Here is a 22,153-nt window from a genome sequence, read left to right on the forward strand (position 1 = left end):
TAAACCTAAACATCAATATATCGGCAATCAACATCACGAAAGAAGCAAAACTATGTTTATCTTTGTTTGAAATTATTTTATTTTCATACCCATAATTTTATTATCATTTGAATGAATTCGCTATTAATATACTATAATAGTATATCATCATTTTACATTTTTTCTCTTCAGTATCTTATAACGAGACAGGTACATACAATGTTAGAGTATAATATACATATTTGTATATATAATATATCTATATTATATGTATAATAATATTCAGTTTTTCATATATTTATACAATTAAAAGTTTCATACATACAGTATAATATAGTTTCCCTCTGAGTAAGTGTAGAATTTCAAAAATAATTTGCCCATAAAAAATTAGTGCGTGACATCACTTTACTTAATGATTCGTTTCACCAGTGACATCACATTTTATTACGTAGTTTTCTTTAAATTTTATCCGCGTATTGCGGTCACAGGTATCTTGGGAATGCAGTGCAATAAAATACAGAACAAAAACGTAAGCAATATTATTAAATGAAAACAAAGTTGTGTTTAATTAATGCGAATACCAACGTTGATAAATTAAAGCTATAATATCTTATTAGGGAAGACCCAGGTGTCATCCTGTATTTTAGGATTTGTATCACCCGTTTAGTGTTGTGCTTATTATTATTACTTTAATTTCATTCTCACGCGGAAATCGCACATTTTTCGAAATTTTCACCATATGTACGTACACAAAATCGTAATTTGTATAATAATTATGTATAGTGGTCAAGTTCAGCACGTACACAAAGGCTCGGAAGTTATCATGACGTTAGAAGAGAAGAAACTTATATCAATTCATCAGTGCCGTAATTAGTAGAATAAAAAATTAAATCTTCGGCAACATAATTGAAAAAAAAAGTAACTCCAGAAAATTAGGCAATGAATAACTTTCACACTGCCAAATCTGCCACGTGTAATACAAACAGGTACGTTTAAAAATAAAAGTAAACAGACCAAAATTTATTCTCATATTCTCATTGGTATAACTTACAAGCCATTGAGTAGAGCATAGATTAAAATTTCACGAGAAATTTGTCTTCCTTTCTCTCTGTGAAATGAGTAGCGTATATTGCTAGAGTTTCAGTAAGGTGAATGTCACAATTTTCAATAAGTCAATCTCCGATTAATGGTAATTTTACTTGCCAAGATTGTAAATTACGTAGCAAAATGAAAAATATTATTAATCATAAAATTCAGTAGCTTAAAATTGGTATAGTAAAAAAATGATTATTCATGACGTTTCACCCGAAGTACCGAAACGGGCAAATTAAAGTATGCCCTGCAGTGATTAAGACATTCATCTTGCCATCTTTCCAACGAGTATACATTATTATGAGAAAATGTTTACCCTGCGCGGTGGTCGCGCGGCCGTTAATAACTCTGGAACGAAGGAAGTACCTAATTATGATGAGTTAGCGATGCAATTACGACGAAGTAACTCAAGTCATCAGCCAAACCACATCGGGTTGCGCTGTGTGGGTCAGCTCAGGTCTGCCTGGTTTCCGCTAAGGGCAACCATTGCGCAGTTGCGCCTCGACCCGCGAGCACCTCGTGAAATAGATCTCGCTGACTTTTTGCGGAAACGGTGCATCTCGCCAGAGTTTCGCTAGCCCCGAGAAGACTGTCGTGTAGGATGAGGAACTCTATGCTGCTACGGGAGAGTAAATCCCTACCGAGGTCGAAGGTCAAGGCGACGTTCCATACAGGATTCGTTGTGTTCCGCTGAACGCCGGATTTTCTTTTCTTCAATCTTTTTCCGTCCTCCGAAATGATGCTTACCTGCGAAAGTCGGAGGGGGTATAAAAGGATTTAAAAGTTCAGAAATCCCAGTTGACATACGAGTGAGGATTTTCACCAAGTTCTTTTTTTCCACGAAAGTAAAAAAGTCTCGAACTTGTTACGGTGTAGTTGGAACCATAGCGGGTGAAAAAAAAAAAAATCAGACATTGAACACTGCATGCGTAAGAAGTTGGAAAAGCGGCTCTCCGTTTTATACGACCCTATCTTTTATCCCTCGCATAAGCACATGATTTTTATCACGATTTTTGCCAACGAGTATACCGCGCGACCCTAAACCTCAAAGGTGATTTGGACACCGTTTTTCTTTTTTCTTTTTTGTTTTTCGTGCCAAAGGGTTAGTGTATGTAGCACGTGTGGTATATAGTACCTTTACATAGGGATCGGAACTCGTCCTCGTGTCGTCAACGACCCTCAAGTTCCGAGCTTTGATCACAATGACGGTCAGTCTTTCGGCCGAGGGTAGAAACGATATGGAGACCATAAGTTCCCCGAGTTCCGCGCGAACGTCTCTCTCGGTGCAGCGCAGAATTGGCTTAGTAATCGTGGCCCTGGAGCCGAGATCGACGCTCGATAGCGGCAGCTGGACGCAACCGATATTGTGGTGACGCGAAAACGCGTCAAAATCGTAAAGAAGTACTTCCAAGGTTCTTCTGATCGCGACCGCTGGTATCACCTCGAACACGAAGTCCTCGTCGAAGACTATAAAAACATGCACACGTTACATGCTGTTAGAAATAGTAGAATAAGGTAGCCGCGTAATGGATCTTATATATCTATACGTATACCTGGGTTCAACGTTCGCTTGTGAATTCTAGTCTGCCAGACGTTACTACGATCGGGCAAAAGCCGTATCTTCGCGTACGGATCCGCCGTTCCACTCATCTCTCGTGCTTGCAAATCGTGTGCCTGTAAATGAACGACGCATCGGGGTGAGCACGATGTTCGTGCTTTAGCTTTTGAAAATGTAAATTTGGGAGCGAGGTATGTACGCGAGATACCGATATAATAAACAAGAAGTGTTTTTTTGGAGTTAGGATTACGCATGGTGCAGTTTGAGGCTCAGAAAATCGATCGTAAGTCTATATAAGTCTCGGAGTGTGCAGTAAAGCCGTCAGCGAATGGACGGTTACCAATAATAATATTCTCGTCGAAAGGTCCCACGGGGTTGCTTACTTTCCGTCGACCGAAACATTGCTGTGATATGAATTGTGACCTATGCAAACATAATATAATACAGTATCTAGAATTGGCTCGCCTCTATAAGTCGAACGGTCAGTATACCAGCTGGTGCGTCGTAGAAAAGGCTCAGCTGAAGCTCTCCTCTTGAATCCTCGCTCTCAGACGGGCTCGTGGCGCCAGAGTTCACCTGCTGTCACCAATAAAAATTAATGCAGTGATTAGTTACAAGGTACGCATGCATCAAATAAGCGCAATATTTATGTATTATTCGTGTGTATATATATATATATATATACATATAGGAGTTTTAAATTAGTGATCACTGTGGTTATATATTAAAAATAATTCGTCGAAGTTGGTCATAGTAAATAATTTTTTAGATGTAAATATACTTTTAAAGACACTTCTTCCGGACATGGTGAGGCAATAACACGTTAAGCTCGTAGGATCGTAAATAATGATTGCCTGAAGATGATTGGGCGCAGCCGATGGAAACGTCGCTACCTTTTAAATAATCAATAAAAAGATTTTTTATATGACCAACTTCGACGAATTATTTAATATTAATATATATATATATAATATATATATATTATATATAATAAATATTAATATATATATATTTATTTATTCGTGAAGCGCTGACCTGGTAAAGAGCCGTGTCAATTTTCGTGTGATCCAGTCTGGTGTGCATGCTCGGTATAGTCCTGGGTTTTGCGAGAATAACCAATTTTTCCGAGGCGACGAGGGGCCCTCCGGGCAACGGGGGAGCGATTCCTGGCCCTCCGGGACTCACGGGAGATATCAGAGCGCTCTCGGATTCCGACAAAGACACCGCTGCGTAGGAATATATGTAAATTGTATAACTTGTGCTTCGAACGCCGGTTATGTTTCTTGTACACGAGAATCGGCACAAATATATCAACCTTGTACGAGTACGGCCGTCGCGGGTAGGAAAATCATTTTTGCAATACTACCTACGCGTGCTCTCGTAAACTGTAATCGGGGTAATTTCGCAGTTGGTCAATAAGGGTTACAGCATTGGTTTATACATATGTAGGTATATCGAATCTCGGGAAGTCGTAGAAACCGCGCGTATTGCATACGAACACGCTAGGACGACTTTTACGCGACAATTGGCATACTCAATAATCGCGGTACTTACGAATTAGAGTAGAAACGAAGGCACATTACATTAAATGCAGCATAATTTGGACTTGTATTAACGTACACAGTTTTCTCGCAGTTTGTCTGAGTTGCATAGAAAAGTCGAATAGTAACCGAGCGTTTATTGTATTCATGCATTTATTGTCGCAGTGGGAGATTTGAATAAAGATTATGAATAGACTTTAAAACTGCATCTGCCAAGTGTGGACAGGTAAGATTAAAGTGCAAAATCCATCCGATGCTTTCAATGTTACCGTTGTTTTTATGCTATAATAACACGGTGACATGAACCCTGTAGCGAGAGCGAGCGGTGAAGAATAATATCTGTTAGAGGACAGGAAATTTCCTTTGAATAATAAACAACATCTCAATATCGGTGTTTTTCGTCATACATTTGCGTTCGTTATTTTGTTTGCCTACGGTCTGAATCCTTCGACCGTGCTCTCGAACATGTTGTTTGAACGCGATGTTTTACATCCAAGCCTGAAGTTTAACTTACTGTTAGTAATGTAATAAATACTCGAAAATTGGTAGGTATGTGTAACCTCGTTTGTACTTGACCGTGTACGTGTATGCGATCATAAAGCGCAACAGGAGCCTGACAGGTCTAGAGATCGCTTGGGTATAAGAGAACACCGCGTGCATGCAGCTCCGGGCTGTTAATACTTACCACCAGACGACTCGAGGGCCAGGTTGTCGTGGGCGGCATTGTGTGGCCATACCTTGTCCTCGCTGCCACTGGTACCGGTACCCAAACCTACCAGAACTTCCTTTGATCTCGCAGTTTCAGCCCGGTCCAGCAAGTCCTTCTCAAACCTGTAATACAGCGGTTAAAAATTGAAGGATTTATATTTTGAAAAGAGTGGACGGGAAAACCGGAAGCCGGTACGCACCTTTCGTTATACGACTAAATATAGAAATATAATACGTGTAACGCGCGTAACGCGAAGCATGCATTAATAGGTGCGTACGTACAGAGTGTAGAAAAAACAAGTTTAGTCGAGTGAGCCTGCGTGCACGAATGTGTGGTACTTATACGTAATAATACATTAGGTGGTGTAGCGACGTACCAGTTAAGTGGCCCTCCGACGGCGCCGAGAAGGACGCGGCGCCGGGCGCAAACCGCGTACACAAGGATGGCGAGGAGCGTCCCGACGCCGGCCCCGGCTGCCCCCAAGGCTACCAGAGTCGCTACTCCGCTAACGCTTCGCGTGTCCATATGGGGAAATTACGGTGCAGGTTCACGGTGCTCGTATAGGCGGCGAATTGGTATATTTTGTGGGCAAGTGATCATCTACGTCGACACGTCATTCCAGCCGTCCTCGATCATCCTCCAATTCCTATCAATTTTACTGCAACTCTTTTGTCCTCTCCCCATACAATAGAAAGAAAATTAAGTGACATAAATTTAAAGCGAAATTATACGATTGTTATTACGAGATTTTACACAACGGTAGGGGGTATATTGACAGGCCTTGGTATTGCGAGATCAATCGCGAGAAAGGTAAAATTCGTGTGCAAGAAGTAAATTACGGGAATTGAGTTAGGGGTACGTGAAATTCGGTTCGGAAAAGCTTCATGTTCGATAGGTATAAGGCTGGTAGATGGTGTATGTATGTATGTATGTATGTATGTATGTATGTATATCGCCTTTCATAGGTACATATACATATACGTACATACGTACCTATGAAAGTCGAGGGCAAGACATAAGTATGTATTGCATCATCTAGGTGTGAGTCTTTGAACTGAAATTCTGAGCTCGCGGAAAACTCGCGGGAAGTATAAATGAGGGTGCGATATACCATATACCTATACATAGCCGTATATACCGTAAACTTTTACTCCACGAACCGGAACTAAGCAATGTGGAGGTAAAAGGAAAAAGAGTGGTGAAAAATTTCATTATTCTCATCGACGGATTCCCTGAAGAATCGATCCTTGCGGGAAGCGCCTGCACAGCTGGAAAGCGAAACACTCGACAAACGAGCTCTGTTTGTTGTTGCTCCTATAAGGCTCTGGTATGTTTGCGCGTATGATTCATTATTATCTTTCAATTTTTATTACACGATCAGTCGGTTACGCGCATAATACAATAAATTTATTAGTGTTGCGTTGTGTTGCATCGAGTGAAAAGCCGTGTACAACATTAATATGAGTAACGATTTTGGGACGGGTGATGAAGGTACTAATGAGGTATGTGTACCTACGTATAAAACTATGCAGGCCATGGGCCTTGCGAAAATTCCTTATTTTTCACCCCATAGAACAAGGGATGGTTTTATTTCATTAATGGAAACACCTTGACCTATATCTGTGTTCATAATGACCGCCTGCCCATTTAATTTACCTAAAGGGAAACCCTCGTGTGTCGCTAGATATAATATTTGTTAATATATGCAGAAATAAGGTAAATCCAGAAGCATAGAATTTATCATAATATATCCACGATGCAAATATGTAAGTCAATTCGTTTTAAAACACATCTCTCATACGCTCCGCTGAGCAAGGTACGATACATTATGTTAATATACGTAGCCTCGACGCGTATGCAAAAATCACCCTCCGGAAAATCTGTGCCTAAGCACATCTCATTATAGTACTTTAGAGTTGAGGTTACTTTGTTGAAACACACGCTTTAGTCGATAAGAGTAATTCGATGGCTATTTTAAATTAATCATTATTATCTTCGATTGCCCGAATTGGCTCGAAAAATAAAGGATAAGTATAATGGATTTTCTCAACTGCGGTACGAATTATTTTCAACGTCGGTGTAATATTGAAATCGGCAGTAAAAATAACAATGACAATAACAGCTACAATTAAACTAACAACGATTATCACGAATGAATGGAAATTGACCGCAGGCAAAATATATGTGAAAAAAAGTCAGAAATAAAGGGCGTGCCGAGGGCGACGTGTTACTGGCGTTACTACGAGTCCGAGTACGGCAGTTTTGGAAGCTCAAAGGATAACCCCGCTCGTTCGTTAATCACATCTACATATCTATGTATGCACAGCGCATACACACGTAGGTGGATGTGTATGTTTTCTCGATAATTCTGTATACGCCGCTGTAAAGCGGGCTGACGGACGTGAAATGAAATCGAATTCGGGAATATAGAAAGAAAAGGGGGGAAAAGTATGAGGGAGGAAAAATGAAAAAAAAAAAAATATTCATACATTATAATATGTATATATATACGTACATAATATGTTAGATATGTAGAAATATATAATGAAAATCATAATAACGAAAATGAAAACGATCAGATGAGGAATTTCACGTAATATTCCGTGACAGCTGTACAAGTCATTATCCTTTGAATATTGCCGAAGGATCCAAAGTTCGTTTGAGAGCGCGTTTGGAATTTCAATACCTTTCCTGTACACCCTGGATTGCGCAGTGAGTTTCGAGGACTTGGTATTTGACGCATTTTTTATAAGAATCAATCGCGTTCATTGTTCCGGGTATACCTATTTAATGCCCCGAAAGAAATTCATACGTTATATTAAAGTCGATGTAACATGTGACGTCAGTCATAGCAACTCTTGAAAAAACATTGTTGAAAGTACGATAATTTTCGCTACGTTATTTTACATTATATAGGTACGCAAGTTTCGTTTATACCTCGGCTGTATTAGGGTGGTCCTTATTTGGGGTGTTGACGAATTCCGACAAGTGCGCCCCCTAGACACGTTTGAAATAAATTTAAAAAAATGTGTGCGAAAACGGAGCGCTGTAGTCCAATTAGAAGACGTGCCTATAAGCTCGTTTTGTTTTTCATTTGAATAACATGGGATTTTCAAACTACTTCAGTCATTATGTTTTTGAGTTGTCCCCATGAACGCAAAAAATTATTTTTTCACATAAATCTGTTGTTCATGGATCTCGGAATATCGTAAAATCTTTTCCGATCCAAAAAAACAGACGGCGATCAAAACATTTTAATTTTAATTATTACTTTTTAAAAAAGTATGAAGTATAAACGATGTGTTTTGAAATACACTAATTGAAATACATATTTTTTCCCACATGTACAATTATTTTTTTTTACAAACTTATGACGTAGATAAGACTGCCTTTTAATTGGTGAAATACTGTCAAGCACCAAGCGGCTAAAAAGAGGTATTCTCACGTTGATCAATTTGCCGTCGTGTATAATATCAGGGGGATGGGGGGGCGTAAAGGTTGTGATAACGACTTGTGGAAAAATATACGCGTAGTTGTACCCATGAACAACAGATTTATGTGAAAAAAGAATTTTTTAAAACATAATGATTGAAGTAGTCTAAAAATCCCATGTTATTCAAATGAAAAACAAAACGAGCTTAGAGGCACGTCTTCTAATTGGACTACAGCGCTCCGTTTTCGCACACATTTTTTTTTCATTTATTTCGAACGTGTCTAGGGGGCGCACTTGTCGAAATTCATCAGCACCCCAAATAAGGACCACCCTAGGCTGTATACGTATCATAATTTTTCTCAAATCCGCACTAACGTCTGGATCCTATAATTCATGTAGATCGTATAATCTACTATGTATACCTAGATGAACCCGCGACTCATCTTACTTATTAAACCTAGTGCCGAAGTGGAAGGTATCTACTGATCTATAGGTATATGCGTAAATCCATAGAGAGGCATCCCGTTAAAGCCGACATTAACTTTCCGCAAGTTTAGCAGAGACTCGCGGTTACCTTCGTAGACAATCCTGATCCTGCAGGATTGCCGAATAACCATCCTGCGGAACGTACAACCAATATATACATATGTAGGAATCAGGTATCAGGACTATGTGACCAACGATAAGATGAGGTAGGCATAAGCTAGGTGGCACAGTCCCTTGTACCTTCGGCATTTAACCATCGCCTAGCTTGCGTTGTGCAATGTTTAACTCGGAGCCGTATAATTTACCCCGCAATGAAATCGCTATTACAGGTATATCTGATGCTTTTGGAAATGAGTCAGCTGGCCTCTGCCTATAGAACGTATAACCCCTACCTACACTTTACTGAATTGAACGTGGGAAAACGGAGATGGAGCTTTGATTAGAATTGCGTTTTCGCAGGCCTCGCACCGCGGCCAAAGGCGGATAGATTGATAGATATAGGCAGAGGGCGGTAGGGGATGTAAGACGAGAGTAAGGGAGGATGATGATATAAGATCTGGGGCGGAGGGCGGAGGAATGAAACAGCGGGATTAATGGCGATGATGGAATGGTCCTCTCAAAATATTTACTTTTACGTTGTAAACACGGTGTACAGGTATATAGATATATGTACCTACAATGTACATACATATGTACACGTGTGACATGTACACAATAGAAAAGCCGTGACGGTGAGCTTTCCGAAACGCGGCCGTCGTAGCCGGTGCCACTTTCGTAAATGGCCATTCACACGATCCGTCTCCCAATTTCTTATATGCCTGTGAATTGTATTATGTTTCTTCTCGCCAATTTATTCTTATGCGAAAAATCGTTTATCCGCAAGACATATCGCACATGCTTAACGTAGAATTCTTATCTGCAATTCAACGCGACGTTTCCGGATCAATTGTAATCAAGTATTAAAATACGGTAAATACTCGGTAACTACACGCGTACGTTATATCCTAACGTGACATTTTTGTTCTGCATTTAATTGCGACCAAAATTTATTGTACGCTTAATCAACACTAACCTACCGCAATTCAGGCCTAAATGAATCGCGTACAAAGTAAAGGCGTCCTGTACACCTGTCTATAACGTATGTAATACTTTGTCGAGTCGCTGGACTTGAAGTGGATCTGCATCCTATCAGCCCCAGTAAAGCCCGGGCTTCGGGGGCAGCTACGACGTCGAAACGTCAGAGTCACCCGGAAGGATTCGATCCGGTTGGATTAAAGAGAATCTAGATTCTTTTTGTGGGGGCAACGGTAAATGAGAGCGAAAACAGGGAAGAGGCGAGCCCGACACGGAGTAACACTTAACCCCATGCTTCCGGTTCCCGGGCCTGATGTATACGGCTGAACCTATACGTATACATATATATGTATACCTCCTATCTCGCAGTCTTCGAACGGGATTTGTTTTCGGGAGTCGGGATGTCCCCATTTATTTCCGGCTCTCCCGTCTCTCGAAAGAAGATGAAACGCAGCCGGAAAAAGGGAATGAGAAACGACGAAATCTTATGGCTAGTTATCACTAAGCATTTGTGAGCCATGTATACATACAGTCGTAATACTTGGGGCTGACATATAGCCTTACACACGCACGTGCTTCCACATCTTCGCGGTTATACTCGGAACGGATTCCTGCACGTTCTTGACCCCATAACACTTATATGACACCCGCCTAAAAGTTTATTCCCAGAATTTCTGTCCGCAGAAAATGGCGTATTTCTCGACAGCGTAGGTGTGAGAATGAGAGAAAACTTGATACAGGTAGGAGGACATTGAAGCTGGATACCAGGAAAGCCAGGGGGAATCAGCAGGCCTTGAGCCTTGGAATTACTGTGGTTTCACAAAAATCAAATCGAACTATTATTATATCCCAGGTTTTTTTTTTACAAAGTCTTGAAATTAAACCGGGGATATTAAAAATTTATCGAGCTGATATTGCGGCGGAATACCGCAAAGAATTTTCTTCAAGTACGTAACATCTGTGATTTATTCGCATATAGGGGATGCAGGCAAGTATAAGATGTGCGAGGTATGTATGTACGGAGCTACGATAAACGAGGCGAAACATGTACACCTATGAAAAGACGGCGGAGTAAGCGTGGCGAGATACGAAGAACGACGTGCGAAATTGTCGTAAAGGGGAAACCCTCCTTCAAAACTTATTCCGGTTATATCTGCAGCCTTTGTCTGGTACGTGTTCAGAATTTTTTCATCACATTATATGCTATGAAAAAAACGTGCAAGTATTTACAAACGTGCGTCGTGAATGTACATACATAAACACGCGAGTGTAAACGCGAGTCCTTTGTTTTCGCAGTTTTATCGGCATTTCTTATATAGGTATATATATTTCAAGATTTGAAGATTGAATATTTTGTACATACATATAAAATTATATTGCCAGCGCAGCTGAGTGTACGCAGATACTGCCACATTTTTGGCCAATAAACGCGAGGCTTACGACGTACTCGGAAATGACAGTGAAAAATGAGTCTTCGCTTTTGCATGAGAAAAATTTTGTCCCAGCTCCTGATTGCCTTGCGTTCGCGAAAATCTGTAATTTCGCAAACGACAGGGATCTTCAATCGAATCATTCGAAAGTTAAATTAACTCTGAAATTCAAATATTGCCGCTTATTAATTACAGCATTTAAATCGCCGAGTACATGAGTATGCTAATAAAATTATGTTATATGTCTATATGTACACCAGGCCGTATAATGCTTCTGTAGAGATAATTCAAAAAAATGACTATCTACTGGGACATTGTCAAAACTCGAGTAGCAATTAAAGTATACGTTGTAACCGCAGGATATTTGTATCATAAATTTCATCAATTCTGACGATTTTTTCGTCACGTCAAAATAAAAATAATATAAAATATAAAAATCCATCTAGTCCTGAGCTGATTCACTTAATAAAATTTTTTAAAAAAGTGCCCAGAAATGCGTGCCGACCCCAGAGAGCCTGAATAAAGCAGAGCTATATTTCGTGTACCATGTTTTCAAGAAACGAGATTTCCCGCGATGTTAGAATTCTAGCAGGCGTTCTCATACATACTTTCCCGTAACTTATATTTCCTAGATTTCCGGCTCCCCTGCGAATTGGATCCCAAGATAGTTGGAATAAACGTGTAAAAATGTAATTACGGTCGTACTCTTTGACCCTTGAGTCTTGAATGCCGGGTTCTGCAGTCAGTTATTACCGTCCTTCTGTACACTTTGTTTCAAGTCGCGTAATTGAATTCTGTAGAAGAAATTCGGACTATATTCGAAATGAAGGTTGAAGTGAAAGTGTGGGGGGGAAATACGCAGAATACGCTTGCAATATTTCTGAAAATGTTCAACCGTTAAAACAGGCTCTCTGATTATACATTTAAAAGGGGCTGTGCGACGATTGAAAAATGCTTCGAATATTTAATGTCCAATCCCTTTTTCCGCCTCGTGCCTACCCCTATACGTTATATCTACTTAGTATCTTGGGGAAAAAACTTTCCCCGGTTTTCCGACGTTTCATTTGCATGCAAAGTGCAGAGATCCGATGAAATTCAAAATATATCAGGTATACACTCACACAATATTATTATAAAAATAAATAGACACTGTTGTTGGGTCATTTTTATTTTTTTCTTCGACATAATAAGTTGTCGATTTCAAAGATGGTAAAGAATTGTTAAGTACACTTAAGCGTATGTTTTTTACTGACAACATATTGAAACCAATTTGAAAATATTGATTCAACTCACGAGACGTTTTACATAAATTATCCCAGCTTACAGAATTTCAAACCTTATAACTTCTTGTATAATGATACATTTATAAATTTATTTTATCCTTCAACTCACAATCATTGTTCAGATCGTTTCTGTAATAGCCCAACTAATTACAAATTAACTTTTCAATACCATTTTTTTTAAAGATAACAGCCGTGTGGTAAAATACTCAACAAGTTTAACGGCGATTACATACATTTATTGCTTTCTAGTTGCGAACGATATTTCCGTGCGGGTAATTATGAAACACTTTTCGTCAGGATATTAAAGTTCTAATACCACCCTGTGTCTTTGATTCCTATACCTATACGTACTTCCCTGTATGAGCAGGCATAGAAATAATTATGACGTCAAACAAGATACGCTTAAGCACTGTTATAATGAATTTTTCAACAAAGGCGACAAAGTATACATGCAGGCATTATACGATATAATGTGGACACAGTAGTCCCTCTGCGATTATACAAGTAGAGGAATATCCGAACGTCATAAGGCACGAAAGAGCGCGAGTTAATTTCAAGAATTCACGCGTGTTGGTGAAGGTTGATGGCTGAAACGATACCCGCGGGCAAAACGATCCCTGGCGATTACATCAAATTTACTGTATAAGATTATTGCATAGCTATAGGTAGGAGCTTTTGTTTCGGGGGTGATTTAGGGAAATGTTTAACCGAGCGAAATGAATCAGTACCAGTCGTTGATATACATTTCGACGAATTAGTTATGTACACGCGAAAATATAAACGACATTTGAAATTCTAATTCAATGTAAACGCGTTAAAATTTTTTTATCACTGTCTGAATGTAAGAAAAACCAAAAATTTTCATACACTCTCCGTTCAGGCACGTGTCATTCGACATTTTACTATCTCAATGCGTAACCTGTCAGCGTGGCTAACATGTAAGAAAATTATATAATGCATATTCTCGTAGAGTCGAGTGAAAATTACACTTTGAATAAAAGCATCGTTGACAGATCACTTTGCTTGTCGTTTTTGGTCTTGTGTTTATTACAGGCGTTGTAGAATTGATACATATATTTTATTATTTCATCCGTTGAGCAACTTATATTATAAGAATTGGAGGGAATTACGATAAATATAATAATGAATGAAGTCGCGTGGTATTTCAGTTACTAAATACTGGATTTTAACAAATCTTGAATTAAAAAACCGTACATGTCGTACAACTGAAAAAAAGCGGAGTGCGCATGGAACTTGAAGAAATAATTTCGTTCGCATAACAAGTCGTGTTGGTTTTATACAGTTCGTACTACTTTTGCCCTGCATGCGAATCCCTTTTGGAAAACTTTTCCGTAATACAACCACGTACAAAATAGCCGGGATTCATTCAGCGCATTACGTGCTGTTATTTTAATGAGAGAAAATAACAGAATAAAAAATCCAACGTTCACGAAAATGATTTTTATATCCTTAAAAAGAGCGGAAAGTATATTTAAGATAGAGCGATGAAAGCCGTGCAGTCAGCGAGTTAATTAGAAACTTGTTTTTTCGCTCCTTCATATACATACATACCTGTATATATAATATATGTAGGTAAATTTATTCATTTACAGAGGTTTGCAAAACTTTGAAAAGATGTTCAAAAGAGCGAAAAATTTATTGGTTAGCTGGGGGTGTAAAACCGCGCTGTAGAATCTAGGGTAAATAAAGCCGAAATAAGTGTAGCGAGATAATTTAGGTGCGTGGGAGGGTTGGGTATAAATAAAAAGTTTATATTTTATATGATGAAAAAGTTAAAAGTACCCCGAGTAGCGACGCTCCGCTGCCACTGGGGGCTGTTGAATCCGGGATTACTATACTGCTATACCGGTTATCCATCATAATCTTGTACCCTGATTTTTTCATACACATGGCGGTGTACGGTACTGTGTATAAATATACGCTAATCCCCCTAAATCATGAATTTATGACACCTCATTGCGAGCATCCCACGCCTGCGATACACACATGGACACGTTTACAACGCATACGTATAAGTGGTGTACATGTTGCTACCAGTGAGTAATTTATACCTGAAAGGGAATTGAAAACCTATATTTCACGAAGCAACAGCTTGATTGTATATCGGTAAATTGACTGCGATCTGCCATTCGAGTACATATGTACATGTAACCACATGCGTATACCTGTTATGTACACATGGATACACACCGGAGAAAATCATTTCAATTGTTTATTATACGTATAAACGTATAAATAGCATTACTGTGTTTCAAAATCTGTACACGTTCGAACTGCGGTAAATATTTCGATAAATAAACCATCGCGTGCGCCTTAATCTTTTTCATCACACCTGATACCTCTACTAGTCATGTTTCGTTAACATTTTTGGATCGCTTTCCGTATCACTTTTTTTTAACTCTAATCCAACCGAGTATCAGGCCAAGTTCAATTTTGAGTTCATTTTCAATTCACACCGTAATCTGATAAAAGGTAAATAAAATGATATGACGATATGGCTGCATATACGATGTACGAAACCCGCAGGCAACACGAACGTTGTGTGCTATTTTATGATCGCGTACGGATCGATTAGGTATGGTACGTGGACGACATGTGACATGTATTTGGAAAGCTGCAGGTAAATCACATCGCCTGGTAAACAAACTGCACAATGTGATTACATCAACACGTTGTATCCTAATGATATGTAATTTTGTATACGTGTACGAAGCATACCAATTGCAGGACGAGACAACTTCCGTGACGATTTACATCTTCCGGAACTCATTCACACGACGGTCGAACGGTTGACTCTTGTGGATTCTTCTCCGGAAGTCTGAAAGAAAATCAATCTACAGGTAGGTATACAAAATACTCGCATTCGTATCTTACAGATATCTGTTCACGTACTTATAACCGGTTATTCACGAACTTTTTACAACCTACGTAAATTTCTGATATTCATCGACGCACGTACGGTTAAGCACTGAAAACTTATCTTGCAGGGTGATCGCGGTCTGGATTTAGGTACAACATACACGTATCCAAATGGTACTGGAGGGTTTTCCACGTAACGATAGGGCTCCAGGGGAATTTCTCCGGCAAAGTTCTTGGCTATATGGACATTATGGATATAGTTAGCTATAAGCTTGAGGTCGAAAGCTCTCGGAGACCGGAGAACGTAGCTCGGTTTTACTTATTGCACCTACGGATGGAAAACTCCAGTGCGCACAATTTCAGAAGAAAATCGAAACTGAACCATGAATGGCGGCCGACACGGATCCTGATAATGATATAACGAGACTGTTTCGGCAGGTACAACTCCGTCTGGAGCTATCTCTTTTTATAATACCAGCACAATATATGTTTCAAGGTAAGTACCTCACTGATGTCAGATGAAAATCCATGTAAAAAAAAAATTAGGGCACGGTTTCACGGTGGTTCTTTTCTTTCCTGAACGGATCGGTTTTTTCATTATTCTAAAATCATGTTCAATTTGTACGTGTCAAGCTGCTATGACACCTTATCTCCGAGCTGAGTAACAAATTGATTTTAGCACTTCGTCACCTCTTGTCAGTGTTGGAGTGTTCTGAAGCTTGTAATAACTTTCAAGTTGTTCTGCTGCACAATTCGTATTTCAAAACCGCGTTGCTGCTTTTACAAACAGTTTAACATCTAATCCGTGGTTAAAATACATATGTAGATTAGATAGATACATATTTAGGTCCCAAGACTTTACTCGCAGTATAAGGATTTTGACAATTTATAGGCATACTTATTGTTGTACCGTAATTTGCTGTGTACTATACTGTGTTAAATTGAAATGTTTAAATTAAGGAAAAATAAGTTTAAGGCAAAAACTTCGTACCATCATCCCTCATAGTATAACAGAATGAATCTAGAAAAAAATTTGTCAGGTTGATTTAACGCACGGGACATTCGATGAACGTACTATTCGAAGGGATTAGTGAAATGGTAAGCAAATCAAAATCACACAAGGACGACCAATTGTTGAATTTAGAAGGTTACTTAATTGCCTGCAGGATTACCATTGCTGTTTCATTGCACACTTTGCGAATAGGAAATGATTGTTACATGTAACACCGCGTAAATAAACAGTACCAATATAGCTGTGATCGTATATCAGGAATACATTAAAACACACATATGTGAATCCCACTCGAAAGAAGAAAACTATTTTTTCATAAAAATAAACGAGCATGCAGTAAATATCATGCTGAATACTTAGTTATATTTCTAAATCTTGTATCACAGTGTAACTTTTTTTTTTTGTTCGTGTTTCTGTGGTAAATTATAATCGCCTTCCAGACTGACGTAACGAGAATCCACTGATTTGGGTAAACTACACGGTACGTATAGTTCGCTAACTAACTACCATTGATTACTAATTGAGTATTGTCATTGGTATATTGGTAGAGTGCCTCTATATCCTGCAAGAAGGCCCTCGGGTTATGATACGTTGTAGAAAGTGTATATAGCATGGTTTAACACATGAAAACGATCCGCGTCGTTAGGTATATGATACGGATTTATGGATAATATCTGAATACTCAATTATCAGCTGACCACCCACGTATGCTCGCACATCATTTCACGTGTTGTTAATCCGAGCAATTTTGGTTTTTTTGTCGCACATGCACGGAACGTGGAAATGGGAAACGGTGCCAACTTTTGATAGACCAATAAGCGTACGTGACATAATATGCGGATAAAAGTTTGGTGATTTAAACTTTACGGATTAAATATATCCTCGCTATAATAAAGTGACAATAGAGTTAAGAGAATACTCTCGGCTTTCGCTCTCGCTTACTCCCTCTCTCTCTCTCTCTCTCTCTCTCTCTCGCTCTGTCTCTCTCTCTTTGTCGTGATCTCGTCGGGTCTGTTATTTTGTAGCATGGAACTTGTCCCTGACATCTTAGTCCGAGAATTATTACAGTAGTTGGGTGGACCTTCACTCTGATATACACCCCGGCACGTTTTGCTACTCGAATATCTGAGGGAAGTCCTCTTCCGACATCGGAGCAGTAGGGAGGCGAAATACCGAGTAAGGTATTTCATCCACGTGCGTTATGATTACGTTATTCTGTCACAAGTGTGCAGCTCTAGCACGTCTACTTCGCATCCTGTAACCACCCAGGGAGTATAACATACTGCACAGCTCTACGAGTCCTACATGCTTTTGCTCGTATGACTAAAACAATAAGAAATTCTCTTTCTTACTAATTTTACATATGATTAAACCCCTGGAAGCCCCGAGTTCCCTTATACGGCACAGACGTGATATGATTATTGCTATACCGTCAGCTTAGGGTAGCTTCGATTCCGAAATTAGGTAGCTGTATGTATTTTACGCATTGTAACGCATTTACTTGAAATGGGAATGTCACGTGACCGGTAACGGAAGTCGGCAATAAAGCAGCTAAAAAAATTATAATGAAGGAGGTCATCGCGATATAATTCATATCTGCACGGGCGTTGGAACTGGTTTCTTAATCACAGTTACTGTTCTGACTGAAAAGCGTGCACGAGCTTTTGTTCGCGAAAATAAATTTGCCTCAAGTAAACTGGATTCTTTATCGTTTAATTTCTAATTACGTAGACGACATGAAAACTATATGAGTTTGCTTTATACGCCATACATATAACTGCGTGATATAACGCATTTAGAGTTAGAGCTTCTGGATTGCAATTATGATCACTGCAGTAACAATTAAAGATCGATCTTTCCGCAATGTAATATCCGTAACGGGAAACTGTTTTACGACAAACGGCCGTTGGTCATTTCAGGGTAATTGTTACAGCCGATAGCTTAGTATGGCTATAAAAGCATATAATACCTAAGATTTTATATAGTTCAACGAAAATTTAGCGAAGGTCAGGTGCCCGCGATCAAGCTCAAGATCTGCACACTTATACCGCGATATTGGACGATATAACAGAGACATTAATGCGCGACCTCATGCAGCAAATTAATTCGTGAATGTTATTCGTGTACGCGTTAATTGTTGCGATGGTTTGTAATTGAATGTTTCCTGTAGATAACTGACGATCAGTTTGTTTTTCTTCTTTTATAGAAAGATCCGTCGACTTCAGTCGTAATGCGTGTTTTAAGCAATCAAGAAAAGGAAAGAAAAATAAATATTAACGGTACATCTGAGGATGAAATTCAATCATCAAATTTATGTACGGCAATAATTACGGACACGAAGGTCTGAATCGATTTAGGTCCTGGTCTCGAGTAAAATGTAATTTCTCCATTTATAAATTTGATCCAAGTCTTTCCTTTTAATCTCCTCGCTCTTTGCGTTGCCGAGATTCGAGAAGCAAGGCATGTAATAGCCACGACGGGATACCGCGCGCTCGTTGCAGCTTGATAAAATTAATTGCTCAGCTAACAGGATAATTAATGAAAATTAATTCGGACGTTAGAATTACACCGCACCGCTCAGGAATCACTCTGCGAATCCTGTTGCGGTGAAAATAATATTGCAGAGTACAGATACAAATCCGCAATGTAAATAGTAATTTGAGGAGAGTAATCGCAGTTATAATTCATATGATTGCATGATGCACGAAATGCGCTTACCTCTCATATGGCTGCAGAACGGATGCGAAATCGACGAGGTATTGCAGGTGGGTGTATCTTCTGTGCTTCAACTTCCCGATACCTGGAATCAGGCGCAGGACACCCGAAGTACCTGTACCGTAAGTACTGCGAGTGTTTTTTGCGATCCGGCGCGCGTTTCTAGTCGCCAGAATGTCGCGGAGGTCTCCTTCGACGCTTTAGCCACCACGACGGCGACGTGGCTGAGGGCGGCACGAGACTGCAGGCGAGCGGAGGCGGAGGAGGCGGAGGAGGTGGCGGTAGGTGGTCCGATTTGCACCGGCGCGTCCTGATCTTGCCTGCGCGGCCGTGATGCTGTTGTACCAACGCAGATTTCGGAGGAAAATTTATCACGGAATGATAAATAATTCATTAGCCTCGCGATTTAGGTCTGTACCTATAGGCACTATAAATGTAGGTAGCCTATCTACCTTGCATGTAATGAGCGCCGATGTACGCCCTAAAATCGCTTGGCAAAATACAATTGTGTGTATGTGCTTCTCCGATGAAAAAATACATTTGTTTCGAAGTACGCTACGACAGTATTATATGCATAGGTAACTACTACCGGTTTGTCAAAATTTCATTGAATAATAATTTTCGAAGATGGAACACCCTACTTTGCGAAAACAGAGAAAAATTACAAAACTTTGTGAAAATGACGTCCATTCAGAATTTTTTATTCTTTTTACTGTTTTGTTTAGTGGAGCGTCTGTGCTGGACCGTGCTTTTCATGCCCGTCATACATAAATTGTGATCTGACTTTAGGCGTTAGAAAAATTGTGAACACTTACCTGCTTTAATAGTTTTATACGAAACCTATCTACTTAAGAACACTCCCGGGATTTTAAGGATCATTTTTGTGAGGATAATTCTTTTCTTTCCTAGAGAACTGGGACGAATAATATATGTGGAACGATATCGGATAACGCGTTTAATTACGTTAACAAAGAAATATGTTACCACAACGTTTAACATTTATAGACTCGCGGCGTTGGCCACCTGCGCTATACCTGTAGGTCAACTGGCCTTCCAAATCTGAACAGATGCGACCAGTCTGGACAGCCGATTCACCACAATCAACCGAATTAATCCTCTTTGTGATAAAACACGACAAATATACAGTAAGACGAAATGGATTGTGATATGTATTAAAGTGAAAGGAAAAGTCTTCACATTTTCATATTCGATAACATATGTTGGAAGAAGAATGTGTAATGTAACGGTAGAATGAAAGTGACACTAACAATAAGCTGAATTAATGATGGTAAATCACGACTTTATTTAAACGGAATCAGTATAACAGACATGAAATGATTTTATGCACGCCTTCGTAATGTGATCATGTGTACGATGGAGAATGAGATAGTATAACGATACCGGTTATGCAATTGTAATGCGAAATTTATTCTAAGTACTAAAAGGAACGATTTGTACGTCATCAAATACGGATTCTTATTGTCTACGTACTTAACATCCAGCTCTTTGCCCAATAATAGGATCTTAAGATGTGTGAGCAAAAAAAATCTGAAATGTCGCATGACTAACGGCTGGGAAAATAGGGCATGAAATCAAACGAAATTGTTGGAATACGTATTCGCTTTATCATTTTATCCGTTGTTCATGGCGAGTTGAAACAATACAGAATAAATTTCTTACGCAAAATGACGTCGTTATAGGGTCGCAATGGATTGGGTTCATCATTTTTTTGAATCAGCAAACAGTGCGCTGGAAAAACCCCAAACCGTCGATCCTTTAAGACTGATTCGATTAAAACGATTCTTTATAGACTAATACGATCCTGAGAATTGCGATAAAAGGGTTTGGAATGACATGAGATAAGCATCTGAGAAAACACGAAGATTATGAGGAAAAATTTATATATTTCTTGATTTTGATTAAGCTTACATAGAATAATGAAATTACAATAGGTATCATAAGTATCGTATACTGCAAAGGTATATACAGTGCGCATGGTGCAGGTCACATCTTGAACTAATTTGACAAAACTACAGAAATAATTATCTCACATGACATAATAAGTATTGTGCTTGCAGTAATGTGTATTACACTCCGTTGACCTCACATTCTCATTGTTATTTTCTTTGATACTATTTAGTGACGCGTTTAAGTATTATACACTAACCAGAGAACACTTGTACTAACATAAGGCGTATTGAATAAACTGTTTCTGATTTAACCAAAATACTTTGTACTTTTACTGTAACTCTTGATCCGTTGCTCAAAGCGTATTGTCACAGCGCCCAATCAATTTCTCTCGAAAAATTATGACGATGGAGTGGGCGAAAGAATGAATTCCAGCACTTTTGAAGATCACGTAAATTTTCACCAGAATTGACGTACTTTTCTTCATTTTTGGAGCCAAAAATTTTTGGTCTCAGATTCGATTTGTATGACCTTCGCCTGACTAATTGGACCACCAGGAATTCAGAAAACGCAGCGAAAAGAGCGTGGGATCAACAGGTAAGAAGTTCCGACGGAAAAAGCACCAGCTGAAAAATGTCGAAAACACAGGTTCCGGGTTTTTGGCTGTAACTTTTGATCCGCTGCTCACAGCGTATCAAGACTGCGCTTAATCGATTTCTCTCGCCAAATTACGTTGGAATAGTGCCAGAAAGAAAAGATTCCAGCTCTTTTTAAAATCTCGCAAATTTTCGCAAAAAATGGAAAGGGGTTAGCCTTACTTTTTTTTTCATTTTTGGAGCCAAAAATTTTTGGTCTCAGATTCGATTTGTATGACCCTCACCCGACCAATTGGACCACCAGGAACTGAGAAAACGCAGCGAAAAGAGCGTGGGATCAACAGGAAAGAAGTTACGACGGAAAAAGCACCAGCTGAAAAATGTCGAAAACACAGGTTCCGGTTTTTTGGCTGTAACTTTTGATCCGCTGCTCGCAGCGTATCGGGACTGCGCTTAA

At 39.3% G+C, this 22,153-nt stretch overlaps 1 protein-coding gene across 3 annotated transcripts; it reads right to left on the reverse strand.

The window, feature by feature from the left end:
- Positions 1-95: 95 nt before the first annotated feature.
- Positions 96-19,433, reverse strand: LOC124212889 (synaptotagmin-10). 3 transcript variants are annotated; one of them, XM_046613494.2, is made up of 9 exons: positions 19,196-19,433; positions 15,325-15,424; positions 5,256-5,555; positions 4,856-5,001; positions 3,665-3,855; positions 3,095-3,205; positions 2,625-2,745; positions 2,207-2,538; positions 96-1,818 (listed from the first exon to the last, which is right to left on the reverse strand). In XM_046613494.2, the coding sequence occupies exons 3-9, from the start codon at positions 5,402-5,404 to the stop codon at positions 1,525-1,527; spliced, it is 1,344 nt and encodes a 447-aa protein (XP_046469450.1). In that variant the 5' UTR covers positions 5,405-5,555; positions 15,325-15,424; positions 19,196-19,433; the 3' UTR covers positions 96-1,524. The 3 variants fall into 3 exon arrangements, with proteins under 3 accessions (XP_046469450.1, XP_046469449.1, XP_068989870.1); XM_046613493.2 differs by having other exon boundaries at positions 3,095-3,208; XM_069133769.1 differs by having other exon boundaries at positions 3,095-3,208; positions 15,316-15,424.
- Positions 19,434-22,153: the final 2,720 nt, after the last annotated feature.

The sequence above is a fragment of the Neodiprion pinetum genome, chromosome 2, assembly GCF_021155775.2.
Source record: "Neodiprion pinetum isolate iyNeoPine1 chromosome 2, iyNeoPine1.2, whole genome shotgun sequence".
Taxonomy (NCBI): domain Eukaryota; kingdom Metazoa; phylum Arthropoda; class Insecta; order Hymenoptera; family Diprionidae; genus Neodiprion; species Neodiprion pinetum.

Coding starts and splice junctions, on each gene's coding strand:
- LOC124212889 (XM_046613493.2), bottom strand. CDS start 5,404: ATGGACACGCGAAGCGTTAGCGGAGTAGCGACTCTGGTAGCCTTGGGG. Junction 5,002..5,255: donor GTCGGAGGGCCACTTAACTG/GTACGTCGCTAC, acceptor GCTGTATTACAG/GTTTGAGAAGGACTTGCTGG. Junction 2,539..2,624: donor CAAGCGAACGTTGAACCCAG/GTATACGTATAG, acceptor ATGTTTTTATAG/TCTTCGACGAGGACTTCGTG.